The sequence below is a fragment of the Trichomycterus rosablanca genome, chromosome 26, assembly GCF_030014385.1.
Source record: "Trichomycterus rosablanca isolate fTriRos1 chromosome 26, fTriRos1.hap1, whole genome shotgun sequence".
Taxonomy (NCBI): domain Eukaryota; kingdom Metazoa; phylum Chordata; class Actinopteri; order Siluriformes; family Trichomycteridae; genus Trichomycterus; species Trichomycterus rosablanca.
Genome location: NC_086013.1, coordinates 222,501 through 240,000, shown reverse-complemented (window position 1 = coordinate 240,000; position 17,500 = coordinate 222,501). Strand labels below are relative to the sequence as shown.

The following is a 17,500-nucleotide window of genomic DNA, read 5'->3' as shown; positions in this document are numbered from 1 at the left end:
ACCACAACATACACACAACCAACCACAACATACACACAACCAACCACAACATACACACAACCAACCACAACATACACACAACCAACCACAACATACACACAACCAACCACAACATACACACACAACCAACCACAACACACACACAACCAACCACAACATACACACAACCAACCACAACATACACACACAACCAACCACAACACACACACAACCAACCACAACATACACACAACCAACCACAACATACACACAACCAACCACAACATACACACACAACCAACCACAACATACACACAACCAACCACAACATACACACAACCAACCACAACACACACACAACCAACCACAACACACACACAACCACAACATACACACAACCAACCACAACACACACACAACCAACCACAACACACACACAACCACAACACACACACAACCAACCACAACATACACACAACCAACCACAACATACACACACAACCAACCACAACACACACACAACCAACCACAACATACACACAACCAACCACAACATACACACACAACCAACCACAACACACACACAACCAACCACAACATACACACAACCAACCACAACATACACACACAACCAACCACAACACACACACAACCAACCACAACATACACACAACCAACCACAACATACACACAACCAACCACAACATACACACACAACCAACCACAACATACACACAACCAACCACAACACACACACAACCAACCACAACATACACACAACCAACCACAACACACACACAACCAACCACAACACACACACAACCAACCACAACACACACACAACCAACCACAACATACACACAACCAACCACAACACACACACAACCAACCACAACATACACACAACCAACCACAACACACACACAACCAACCACAACATACACACAACCAACCACAACATACAAACAACCAACCACAACATACACACAACCAACCACAACATACACACACAACCAACCACAACACACACACAACCAACCACAACATACACACAACCAACCACAACATACACACAACCAACCACAACATACACACACAACCAACCACAACACACACACAACCAACCACAACACACACACAACCAACCACAACATACACACAACCAACCACAACATACACACACAACCAACCACAACACACACACAACCAACCACAACATACACACAACCAACCACAACATACACACACAACCAACCACAACACACACACAACCAACCACAACATACAAACAACCAACCACAACATACACACAACCAACCACAACATACACACACAACCAACCACAACACACACACAACCAACCACAACACACACACAACCAACCACAACATACACACAACCAACCACAACATACACACACAACCAACCACAACACACACACAACCAACCACAACATACACACAACCAACCACAACATACACACACAACCAACCACAACACACACACAACCAACCACAACATACACACAACCAACCACAACATACACACACAACCAACCACAACACACACACAACCAACCACAACATACACACAACCAACCACAACATACACACAACCAACCACAACATACACACACAACCAACCACAACATACACACAACCAACCACAACACACACACAACCAACCACAACATACACACAACCAACCACAACACACACACAACCAACCACAACACACACAACCAACCACAACACACACACAACCAACCACAACATACACACAACCAACCACAACATACACACAACCAACCACAACATACACACAACCAACCACAACATACACACAACCAACCACAACATACACACACAACCAACCACAACATACACACACAACCAACCACAACATACACACACAACCAACCACAACATACACACACAACCAACCACAACACACACACAACCAACCACAACATACACACAACCAACCACAACATACACACACAACCAACCACAACATACACACACAACCAACCACAACACACACACAACCAACCACAACATACACACAACCAACCACAACACACACACAACCAACCACAACATACACACACAACCAACCACAACATACACACACAACCAACCACAACATACACACACAACCAACCACAACACACACACAACCAACCACAACATACACACAACCAACCACAACATACACACACAACCAACCACAACATACACACACAACCAACCACAACATACACACAACCAACCACAACACACACACAACCAACCACAACATACACACAACCAACCACAACATACACACAACCAACCACAACATACACACAACCAACCACAACACACACACAACCAACCACAACATACACACAACCAACCACAACATACACACAACCAACCACAACATACACACACAACCAACCACAACACACACACAACCAACCACAACATACACACAACCAACCACAACATACACACAACCAACCACAACATACACACACAACCAACCACAACACACACACAACCAACCACAACACACACACAACCAACCACAACATACACACAACCAACCACAACATACACACACAACCAACCACAACACACACACAACCAACCACAACATACACACAACCAACCACAACATACACACACAACCAACCACAACACACACACAACCAACCACAACATACACACAACCAACCACAACATACACACAACCAACCACAACATACACACACAACCAACCACAACACACACACAACCAACCACAACACACACACAACCAACCACAACATACACACAACCAACCACAACATACACACACAACCAACCACAACACACACACAACCAACCACAACATACACACAACCAACCACAACATACACACACAACCAACCACAACACACACACAACCAACCACAACATACACACAACCAACCACAACATACACACAACCAACCACAACATACACACACAACCAACCACAACACACACACAACCAACCACAACACACACACAACCAACCACAACATACACACAACCAACCACAACATACACACACAACCAACCACAACACACACACAACCAACCACAACATACACACAACCAACCACAACATACACACACAACCAACCACAACACACACACAACCAACCACAACATACACACAACCAACCACAACATACACACACAACCAACCACAACACACACACAACCAACCACAACATACACACAACCAACCACAACATACACACAACCAACCACAACATACACACACAACCAACCACAACATACACACAACCAACCACAACACACACACAACCAACCACAACATACACACAACCAACCACAACACACACACAACCAACCACAACACACACAACCAACCACAACACACACACAACCAACCACAACATACACACAACCAACCACAACATACACACAACCAACCACAACATACACACACAACCAACCACAACATACACACACAACCAACCACAACATACACACACAACCAACCACAACATACACACACAACCAACCACAACACACACACAACCAACCACAACATACACACAACCAACCACAACATACACACACAACCAACCACAACATACACACACAACCAACCACAACACACACACAACCAACCACAACATACACACAACCAACCACAACACACACACAACCAACCACAACATACACACACAACCAACCACAACATACACACACAACCAACCACAACATACACACACAACCAACCACAACACACACACAACCAACCACAACATACACACAACCAACCACAACATACACACACAACCAACCACAACATACACACACAACCAACCACAACATACACACAACCAACCACAACACACACACAACCAACCACAACATACACACAACCAACCACAACATACACACAACCAACCACAACATACACACAACCAACCACAACACACACACAACCAACCACAACATACACACAACCAACCACAACATACACACAACCAACCACAACATACACACACAACCAACCACAACACACACACAACCAACCACAACATACACACAACCAACCACAACATACACACAACCAACCACAACATACACACAACCAACCACAACATACACACAACCAACCACAACATACACACACAACCAACCACAACACACACACAACCAACCACAACACACACACAACCAACCACAACATACACACAACCAACCACAACATACACACACAACCAACCACAACACACACACAACCAACCACAACATACACACAACCAACCACAACATACACACAACCAACCACAACATACACACAACCAACCACAACATACACACACAACCAACCACAACATACACACAACCAACCACAACACACACACAACCAACCACAACATACACACAACCAACCACAACACACACACAACCAACCACAACACACACAACCAACCACAACACACACACAACCAACCACAACATACACACAACCAACCACAACATACACACAACCAACCACAACATACACACAACCAACCACAACATACACACACAACCAACCACAACACACACACAACCAACCACAACATACACACAACCAACCACAACACACACACAACCAACCACAACATACACACAACCAACCACAACATACACAACCAACCACAACATACACACAACCAACCACAACACACACACAACCAACCACAACATACACACAACCAACCACAACATACACACAACCAAGCACAACATACACACAACCAACCACAACATACACACAACCAACCACAACATACACACACAACCAACCACAACACACACACAACCAACCACAACATACACACAACCAACCACAACACACACACAACCAACCACAACATACACACAACCAACCACAACATACACACACAACCAACCACAACATACACACACAACCAACCACAACACACACACAACCAACCACAACACACACACAACCAACCACAACACACACACAACCAACCACAACATACACACAACCAACCACAACACACACACAACCAACCACAACACACACACAACCAACCACAACATACACACACAACCAACCACAACATACACACACAACCAACCACAACACACACACAACCAACCACAACATACACACACAACCAACCACAACACACACACAACCAACCACAACATACACACAACCAACCACAACACACACACAACCAACCACAACACACACACAACCAACCACAACATACACACAACCAACCACAACATACACACACAACCAACCACAACACACACACAACCAACCACAACATACACACAACCAACCACAACATACACACAACCAACCACAACATACACACACAACCAACCACAACACACACACAACCAACCACAACATACACACACAACCAACCACAACACACACACAACCAACCACAACATACACACAACCAACCACAACACACACACAACCAACCACAACACACACACAACCAACCACAACATACACACAACCAACCACAACATACACACACAACCAACCACAACACACACACAACCAACCACAACATACACACAACCAACCACAACACACACACAACCAACCACAACACACACACAACCAACCACAACATACACACACAACCAACCACAACATACACACACAACCAACCACAACATACACACACAACCAACCACAACATACACACAACCAACCACAACATACACACAACCAACCACAACATACACACAACCAACCACAACATACACACAACCAACCACAACATACACACAACCAACCACAACATACACACAACCAACCACAACATACACACAACCAACCACAACATACACACAACCAACCACAACATACACACAACCAACCACAACATACACACAACCAACCACAACATACACACAACCAACCACAACATACACACAACCAACCACAACACACACACAACCAACCACAACATACACACAACCAACCACAACATACACACAACCAACCACAACATACACACAACCAACCACAACATACACACAACCAACCACAACATACACACAACCAACCACAACATACACACAACCAACCACAACATACACACAACCAACCACAACATACACACAACCAACCACAACATACACACAACCAACCACAACATACACACACAACCAACCACAACATACACACACAACCAACCACAACATACACACAACCAACCACAACACACACACAACCAACCACAACACACACACAACCAACCACAACATACACACACAACCAACCACAACATACACACACAACCAACCACAACACACACACAACCAACCACAACATACACACACAACCAACCACAACACATACACAACCAACCACAACATACACACAACCAACCACAACACACACACAACCAACCACAACATACACACACAACCAACCACAACATACACACACAACCAACCACAACATACACACACAACCAACCACAACATACACACACAACCAACCACAACATACACACACAACCAACCACAACATACACACAACCAACCACAACATACACACAACCAACCACAACATACACACACAACCAACCACAACATACACACAACCAACCACAACATACACACACAACCAACCACAACATACACACACAACCAACCACAACATACACACAACCAACCACAACACACACACAACCAACCACAACACACACACAACCAACCACAACACACACACAACCAACCACAACACACACACAACCAACCACAACATACACACACAACCAACCACAACATACACACACAACCAACCACAACACACACACAACCAACCACAACATACACACAACCAACCACAACACACACACAACCAACCACAACACACACACAACCAACCACAACATACACACACAACCAACCACAACATACACACACAACCAACCACAACATACACACACAACCAACCACAACATACACACAACCAACCACAACATACACACAACCAACCACAACATACACACAACCAACCACAACATACACACACAACCAACCACAACATACACACACAACCAACCACAACATACACACACAACCAACCACAACATACACACACAACCAACCACAACACACACACAACCAACCACAACACACACACAACCAACCACAACACACACACAACCAACCACAACATACACACAACCAACCACAACACACACACAACCAACCACAACATACACACAACCAACCACAACATACACACAACCAACCACAACATACACACAACCAACCACAACATACAAACAACCAACCACAACATACACACAACCAACCACAACATACACACAACCAACCACAACATACACACAACCAACCACAACACACACACAACCAACCACAACATACACACAACCAACCACAACATACAAACAACCAACCACAACATACAAACAACCAACCACAACATACACACAACCAACCACAACATACACACAACCAACCACAACATACACACAACCAACCACAACATACACACAACCAACCACAACACACACACAACCAACCACAACACACACACAACCAACCACAACACACACACAACCAACCACAACATACACACAACCAACCACAACATACACACAACCAACCACAACATACACACAACCAACCACAACATACACACAACCAACCACAACATACACACAACCAACCACAACACACACACAACCAACCACAACATACACACACAACCAACCACAACATACACACAACCAACCACAACATACACACAACCAACCACAACACACACACAACCAACCACAACATACACACAACCAACCACAACACACACACAACCAACCACAACATACACACAACCAACCACAACATACACACAACCAACCACAACACACACACAACCAACCACAACATACAAACAACCAACCACAACATACAAACAACCAACCACAACATACAAACAACCAACCACAACATACACACAACCAACCACAACATACACACAACCAACCACAACATACACACAACCAACCACAACACACACACAACCAACCACAACACACACACAACCAACCACAACACACACACAACCAACCACAACATACACACAACCAACCACAACATACACACAACCAACCACAACATACACACAACCAACCACAACATACACACAACCAACCACAACATACACACAACCAACCACAACACACACACAACCAACCACAACATACACACACAACCAACCACAACATACACACAACCAACCACAACATACACACAACCAACCACAACACACACACAACCAACCACAACATACACACAACCAACCACAACACACACACAACCAACCACAACATACACACAACATACATGGGTGTGAACATGTGTTACCACAGTTGAACGGGACGCACATTCCTGGGATTTTAGGGTTTCTGATAAGGATTTTTAATTGTGTATATGATTTACCTTACAGAGCTGTTGTATGTGTATAATGTGTATATTATATATATATACTATATGATTTACCTTACAGAGCTGTTGTATGTGTATAATGTGTATATTATATATATATACTATATGATTTATACCTTACAGAGCTGTTGTATGTGTATAATGTATATATTATATATATATACTATATGATTTATACCTTACAGAGCTGTTGTATGTGTATATTATATATATATTCTATATGATTTATACCTTACAGAGCTGTTGTATGTGTATATTATATATATATTCTATATGATTTATACCTTACAGAGCTGTTGTATGTGTATAATGTATATATTATATATATATTATATATGATTTATACCTTACAGAGCTGTTGTATGTGTATAATGTATATATTATATATATATACTATATGATTTATACCTTACAGAGCTGTTGTATGTGTATAATGTATATATTATATATATATACTATATGATTTATACCTTACAGAGCTGTTGTATGTGTATATTATATATATATTCTATATGATTTATACCTTACAGAGCTGTTGTATGTGTATATTATATATATATTCTATATGATTTATACCTTACAGAGCTGTTGTATGTGTATAATGTATATATTATATATATATTCTATATGATTTATACCTTACAGAGCTGTTGTATGTGTATATTATATATATATTCTATATGATTTATACCTTACAGAGCTGTTGTATGTGTATATTATATATATATTCTATATGATTTATACCTTACAGAGCTGTTGTATGTGTATAATGTATATATTATATATATATACTATATGATTTATACCTTACAGAGCTGTTGTATGTGTATAATGTGTATATTATATATATATTCTATATGATTTATACCTTACAGAGCTGTTGTATGTGTATAATGTATATATTATATATATATACTATATGATTTATACCTTACAGAGCTGTTGTATGTGTATAATGTGTATATTATATATATATTCTATATGATTTATACCTTACAGAGCTGTTGTATGTGTATAATGTATATATTATATATATTCTATATGATTTATACCTTACAGAGCTGTTGTATGTGTATAATGTATATATTATATATATTCTATATGATTTATACCTTACAGAGCTGTTGTATGTGTATAATGTATATATTCTATATATTCTATATGATTTATACCTTACAGAGCTGTTGTATGTGTATAATGTATATATTATATATATTCTATATGATTTATACCTTACAGAGCTGTTGTATGTGTATAATGTATATATTATATATATATTATATATGATTTATACCTTACAGAGCTGTTGTATGTGTATAATGTATATATTATATATATTCTATATGATTTATACCTTACAGAGCTGTTGTATGTGTATAATGTATATATTATATATATTATATATGATTTATACCTTACAGAGCTGTTGTATGTGTATAATGTATATATTATATATATATTCTATATGATTTATACCTTACAGAGCTGTTGTATGTGTATAATGTATATATTATATATATATATATTCTATATGATTTATACCTTACAGAGCTGTTGTATGTGTATAATGTATATATTATATATATATATATTATATATGATTTATACCTTACAGAGCTGTTGTATGTGTATAATGTATATATTATATATATATATTCTATATGATTTATACCTTACAGAGCTGTTGTATGTGTATAATGTATATATTATATATATATATATATTCTATATGATTTATACCTTACAGAGCTGTTGTATGTGTATAATGTATATATTATATATATATATATATTCTATATGATTTATACCTTACAGAGCTGTTGTATGTGTATAATGTATATATTATATATATATATATATTCTATATGATTTATACCTTACAGAGCTGTTGTATGTGTATAATGTATATATTATATATATATATTCTATATGATTTATACCTTACAGAGCTGTTGTATGTGTATAATGTATATATTATATATATATATATATTCTATATGATTTATACCTTACAGAGCTGTTGTATGTGTATAATGTATATATTATATATATATATTCTATATGATTTATACCTTACAGAGCTGTTGTATGTGTATAATGTATATATTATATATATATTCTATATGATTTATACCTTACAGAGCTGTTGTATGTGTATAATGTATATATTATATATATATATATATTCTATATGATTTATACCTTACAGAGCTGTTGTATGTGTATAATGTATATATTATATATATATATTCTATATGATTTATACCTTACAGAGCTGTTGTATGTGTATAATGTATATATTATATATATATATTCTATATGATTTATACCTTACAGAGCTGTTGTATGTGTATAATGTATATATTATATATATATATTCTATATGATTTATACCTTACAGAGCTGTTGTATGTGTATATTATATATGATTTATATGTGTATATTATATATGATATATATATATATTCTATATGAGTTATACCTTACAGAGCTGTTGTCCCTGAGAGAGCTCCTCGAATGGGTAGCGCTGGTTACACTTGGTACAGGCGTACAGAGCTGAACTCGCCATCATCACACACACTCTGATGTGAGATTAAACTTGATGAATATGAGATAAATATTCTGATGAATATGAGATAAATATTCTGATTGCAGTAAAATGAATCTCAGATTTAATCACTGATCATAAACACAGTGGAGCGGATACAGCGCGCGCGCACTCACTCACACTGCTGCTAGCTTAGCATTAGCCTGTTAGCTCAGATCAGACTGACTAAAATAGATCCACTTATTTAAACAGATCTACTATAAATAAACAGTTAAAGCTCTTCAGTATGTAACATTAATCAGGCCGAACCACAGAAACTCCACTCAACACGAATCCTGAGTTTATATTCTGATTTCTCCTCCTGCCGTGTCTCTGCTCGAGCCGGATACCAACTACCACCACAAAGCACCAAAACAGCAGCCAACCAGCGGCGCTCACAGGCAGACCAAACAACCAATCAGCGCTCAGCATCAACAACAAAACATCCAATCAGAACCTCAGATTTGGGTTTTGAATTAGAGTATGCGACGTGACTGGTCCGTAGCCTTCAGCATGCCCCGCCCATATTACGCGTAACACACCAACTAACGTCACTAACTACGTGATTGCGTAATCAGTGTACCTCTAAAGATCGTGTTCTAATTCACAGCCTGTTTACCTCAGAGTGCACTCATTAGGGAGCGATTATAGGGCAGAGAGTGGCAGTAGTGCTCTCAGTAGGGTTTAGGGAGTGTTGGTGCATATAGAACACAGCCAAAGTTATTTAAACGTTAAAAGCCTCACATCTCCAAATACAAGGTCTTAATTACTCACTTAAATTCATACCAAATACATCAATTATTCACTTCTGTAAAATACTATTACACAATAATAAAAAACTAAAACTAATCAGGTTCTATTAAGTATTTAAATAATGAAGTGCAGCTATAACCAGGCGATTCAATTCACTCCTAACTACCATATTTCTCTCTCTCTCTCTCTCTCTCACACACACACACACACACACACGTCTACAAAAAGACAAAACAACTTCAGTGTTGAATCAAGATTCGAGTGAAGAAAATTCGAGTAATAATCACACACAGGAATTGAGGTGCGGCCTTTAACTTCCTTATTAATGACTTCTCTGTGTCTGTATAAATATCTGTAGCGACCAAAAACACACAAGCAGCACAAAGACATTTCATCTTGTTTTAAATGTTAATATAATTTATTAAGGCTACAGAGGAATGTTAAAAGCAGCAGTATCATCATTAGTGCATTTAAAGTCCTTCACACCTGGTAGTGTTTGATGCAGTCGAACTCCTCACAGAACTACATTACCCACAATGCATAGTACACAGTCTTCATGATAACTAAGCTAAATCCAGATGCTCCTGCACTAACAGAGTTTAGGATCTTTGGATCTGAGCTGTTTTGTTCAAGTGTTTATACAGAGATGAGAAACAGAGCCAAGCTTCTTATGAATATTATAATGAGACGGTCACACCGCAGCCTCTGATTGGTCCTGTAGTGCTGACCGTTGGTACTGAGGTTTAAACTCTTGTGTTTTAGTTATTAATATTAAATATGAATTAGCTGTTAGTGTTTCTGTATCTGCATGTGTGCCAGCAGGACTGTGGAATTAAACCAGTTTAGTTTTTTGGTTTAATTTAACTTTAGTTTAATATATTTACTAATTAATTAGTTTTAGTTTTTATTTCACATTTACACACATCATGTCTTTTAACTGTAATTATACTAATTGTAGCCGTGTTAGCGTCTCTGTGCTTGTTTATTAGCGGATGAGTTTAGCGTTAACTGAAGGAACGGAGGTGATTGTAGACGCTGCAGGTCAGTGCTGATTGTTCTCTGTGTAACTGTTGTTCCTGCTGCTGTCAGGCCGTCCTGCTGGTTTCTCCCCGAGTCAGTTTGCAGGCGTGATGTGTGTAAATGTGAAGTGAATTATAAAGTAATTTAAATACTAAAATCTACAGTGCTGTATCAACCAACACTGTATGCAAATATAGTCGATTCCAATTGGTCTCCCATACAGTAAATGAATAAATATATAATGAAATAATGAAGAATAAACCTACAGTAATGTCAAAGTATTAAGACGTCCTGGATGACGTGTTGATGTAGCGAGTTAGCGGTGCATGCTACATTAGCAGTGTGTGTTAGTGTAAACAACTGATCTGTGTAACCCAGAGCTCAGACAGCCAATCAGATGCAGGAATGTATAGGTGTGGTGGAGGGGGAGGATGGCCCCACCCTCTCAGGGGACACAGATGCATGATTGATTACTTCACGCTGAAGCTCCTCCACCCTCCTCTGAAGCTCCGCCCGCTTTGCCAGCAGTTCTTTATAACGCTGGTGTAAAGGTTCCTGTAGATACACACAGACGTTATACAGTCGGTCTGATGCAAGGCAGAACTGTTCTGATACACTATAAATGATAGTGAGAGTGTGTGTGAGTGTGTGTGTGTACCTGAGGTCTCATGCGCGGGTTCCAGCGGATGTAGTAGGTGCTCCACAGCTGAAGGTGTCGGATGGAGACGGAGGGAAACAGAACGTGTGTGTCGTATTCAACATACAGAGGATTCACAAACTCCTCCAACTGACTGTTAATGAACGACCACAGAGACACGGTCCTCTTCTGCAGCTCCTACACACACACACACACACACACACACACACACACACACACACACAAAAATAATTAGGTAAACTCACCAGGTTCTGCTTCCACTGCTTACAAAACAACTCTTATCATGAATGAAAGAACTGCACAAGTGTAAGTGTGTGTGTGTGTGTGTGTGTGTGTGTGTGTGTGTGTTTGTCTCACCTCCTTCAGTCTCTGCTGTTCAGAGTTACAGAGGAACGTTCCAAACAAACAGCTGTACAGATGATCCAGAACCGTCACCAGGAAGTACTCATTAAACTCGAATGCTGCAGGAAACTGCACACACACACACACACACACACACACACACACACACACACAAGCTAAACAGTGGATGTTTTAAAGGAATGAAACATGTTCTTATACAGAAACACAAACGCTCAGGTGCGACACTACACCTTCATTTACTGACAGTGTCATTATTCCAATTAATATGGTAACTATGGTAACTGACCTGTTGAGTTATCTGCCACACACAGTCGATGAACTGCAGGAAAATGGGCGAGCGTTCAGCATCTGTGTGGTTCTGATCACTGTGACCCACTCGCTGTAACACACAATACACTCACTACAATCCACACACACCACCGTCAGATCTGAACCGTGTATGTGTGTGTGTGTGTGTGTACCTGCTGAAAGCGGTGGCCGTAGCTGATCCACTCCTTCTCGATAAGTATCTGGAAGCCACTGATGGTTCTGTAGTGAGAATCTAACATGAGCATGACGAGAGAGGAGAGCTGAGCCGTCCGGTCCCAGCCGTCACTGCAGTGGATCACCACCGACGTCTTACTGCACTCCACCTTATCAGCTATCCTCACTGCTCCCGACAGGATCAGCTACACACACACACACACACACACCAGCATCAAATACAGGGGTTGGACAAAATAACTGAAACACCTGGTTTTAGACCACAATAATTTATTAGTATGGTGTAGGGCCTCCTTTTGCGGCCAATACAGCGTCAATTCGTCTTGGAAATGACATATACAAGTCCTGCACAGTGGTCAGAGGGATTTTAAGCCATTCTTCTTGCAGGATAGTGGCCAGGTCACTACGTGATGCTGGTGGAGGAAAACGTTTCCTGACTCGCTTCTCCAAAACACCCCAAAGTGGCTCAATAATATTTAGATCTGGTGACTGTGCAGGCCATGGGAGATGTTCAACTTCACTTTCATGTTCATCAAACCAATCTTTCACCAGTCTTGCTGTCTGTATTGGTGCATTGTCATCCTGATACACGGCACCGCCATTGGATGCACATGGTCCTCCAGAATGGTTCGGTAGTCCTTGGCAGTGACGCGCCCATCTAGCACGAGTATTGGGCCAAGGGAATGCCATGATATGGCAGCCCAAACCATCACTGATCCACCCCCATGCTTCACTCTGGGCATGCAACAGTCTGGGTGGTACGCTTCTTTGGGGCTTCTCCACACCGTAACTCTCCCGGAGTTGTACATTGTCCACAGCCAGGGCTGGACTGGGAACAAAATTCAGCCCTGGACTTTTTTCTTGACCAGCCCACTACAAGCACATCGCGCCACACATATCACCCCCTAATCAAATGTTAGATGATTGATATTAATAGTTTTCATCTATCTTACCACTAAAGTTAATAACTCACTATAATAAAAATTAAAATAATAAAAAAATAACTACAAACAATTATATATATTTCCAACACTTTCCTTTGGGATTAATAGTTCTATCCATCTATCACACACATAAAATTTACAATTTCTTAAATGGTTCTATTGGATTTCCCCATCCTGTCTCATTAAACCGCAAGAAATAAAATTAAACCTTTCTTTCATTAAACCTTTAACACTGGTAAATATGCTTTTTTCGCACTTTTATTCACACGTGATTCACGTTTGTTCCAAATTAGTGCATTGCTCCGATGAGCAAAGAAATAAATACTTTATATGTTGACAAGGGAAATTAACCATGTGAGCTATGCACATAATCACTCTAAAAAAATGTCCTGAACAACTGCATTTTCCTTTCTGTATTATATAGAGGACAAGATAGTGTTTACTTTTTCTGAAGAGCAGAGACTAATGGTACCATCTCAAATTATATCCACCGCCCTATGTAGTGCACTATGTTGGACATGACATCATAGAACTTTCACAAAAAAAGTCCTTAAAACGGCTGGTTTAAAGCCCCTGATATCCAACAGTAGCTTAGATAACTACTTATTAATCATCCAGCGACTGTTAAAAGAAATGTTTTGTACTGTTAGGAAGTACCCTAAGTAGGGCATAGGCGACATTTGAGATGGGCCCACTAACGAAGCAGAGTCACTGAACACTAACTTTTCCTTTTCTGCTCTTTGGCTGTGCTGTAGTTCCTCACTGCCAAACAGGTTGTCCAGTGTCCTGCACTTTTCTGCATCTGCTTGCAGCTTTTTCTGTTTTTTATCACGGGCTTTTTCTGCGCCTCCTTTACGCCTTCTCGACCCTTTCTCCATCTCGCACTCATTCATTGTTTTTGTACTGGTGATTGTGATTACGGTTTATCCTGGGGGAGGGACATTTCTGTGATTGGCCAATGGACATGCAGCGAGGATACTGTGGTGGGCCAATGCACACTTCAGGATTATTATTCAGGAATATTTAAAACAGAATGTATTTTTCACTCTCTCAGCGGCCCACATACAGAGCGGCCCACCGGGAAAACTCCCGACCCTCCCGATGGCCAGTCCATCCCTGTCCACAGCCCAAGATTTGCGCTCCTTGCACCATTGAAACCGACGTTTGGCATCGGCACGAGTGACCAAAGGTTTGGCTATAGCAGCCCGGCCGTGTATATCGACCCTGTGGAGCTCCCGACGGACAGTTCTGGTGGAAACAGGAGAGTTGAGGTGCACATTTAATTCTGCCGTGATTTGGGCAGCCGTGGTTTTATGTTTTTTGGATACGATCCGGGTTAGCACCCGAACATCCCTTTCAGACAGCTTCCTCTTGCGTCCACAGTTAATCCTGTTGGATGTGGTTTGTCCTTCTTGGTGGTATGCTGACATTACCCTGGATACCGTGGCTCTTGATACATCACAAAGACTTGCTGTCTTGGTCACAGATGCGCCAGCAAGACGTGCACCAACAATTTGTCCTCTTTTGAACTCTGGTATGTCACCCATAATGTTGTGTGCATTGCAATATTTTGAGCAAAACTGTGCTCTTACCCTGCTAATTGAACCTTCACACTCTGCTCTTACTGGTGCAATGTGCAATTAATGAAGATTGGCCACCAGACTGGTCCAATTTAGCCATGAAACCTCCCACACTAAAATGACAGGTGTTTCAGTTATTTTGTCCAACCCCTGTATGTGTCCACTCTCAAACACCCACCCTGGACTACAGGTAGATTAAAATAGATCTAAATGACATCACAGGAGATCTCTGTCAATATCCTATTGATTTTTCTGTCCTATTACTCTTAATTCATTTTTAATCCTCTTATTTAAATACACTGGGACCCTCTCTAGACCCTCCAGAGTAGAACTGAAGTTGTTTTTTCTACCTTGATGTGCTCCAGCCAGTGAGTGGCCTCGAGGTTGGAGAACCAATGAGATTCGTTGATGTGGGGGTAAACCACCTCCTTCAGTTTCCTCAGAGACTCTCGCATCACGTGGATGTTGTGAATGTCCAGAAAGACCAGCTCAGCATTCTGATACGCATCTTCACTTTCACAGCCTCCGCCCTTCATCTACATACACACACACTTTAATTCTCAGGGTGCTTTATACATTAATAGCTCAGGTGCTAGCGTGTGTGCGCG

General features: G+C 40.5%; 2 protein-coding genes across 6 annotated transcripts in view; both read right to left on the bottom strand.

The window, feature by feature from the left end:
* The window catches only part of fam76b (family with sequence similarity 76 member B), a 16,608-nt gene extending 5,168 nt beyond the window's left edge, over positions 1-11,440 (bottom strand). Inside the window, exons 1-2 of one of the 4 annotated variants that reach the window (XM_062988839.1) lie at positions 11,362-11,413; positions 10,987-11,086 (exon numbers count right to left, since the gene is read on the bottom strand). In XM_062988839.1, coding sequence (XP_062844909.1) covers positions 10,987-11,076 — 90 coding nt within the window. In that variant the 5' untranslated portion in view covers positions 11,077-11,086; positions 11,362-11,413. Of the gene's footprint in view, positions 1-10,986 lie in introns of all 4 variants that reach the window. The other 3 variants (XM_062988838.1, XM_062988840.1, XM_062988837.1) reach the window with 3 other exon arrangements.
* Positions 11,441-12,233: 793 nt separating this feature from the next.
* mtmr2 (myotubularin related protein 2) overlaps positions 12,234-17,500 on the bottom strand; it is a 10,864-nt gene continuing 5,597 nt past the window's right edge. For both annotated transcript variants that reach the window (XM_062988447.1, XM_062988448.1), the window contains 6 exons: positions 17,243-17,428; positions 14,347-14,553; positions 14,172-14,264; positions 13,880-13,993; positions 13,523-13,699; positions 12,234-13,419 (listed from right to left, as the gene is read on the bottom strand). In XM_062988447.1, the coding sequence (XP_062844517.1) occupies positions 13,258-13,419; positions 13,523-13,699; positions 13,880-13,993; positions 14,172-14,264; positions 14,347-14,553; positions 17,243-17,428 (939 nt within the window). In that variant the 3' untranslated portion in view covers positions 12,234-13,257. The remainder of the gene's footprint in view (positions 13,420-13,522; positions 13,700-13,879; positions 13,994-14,171; positions 14,265-14,346; positions 14,554-17,242; positions 17,429-17,500) is intronic.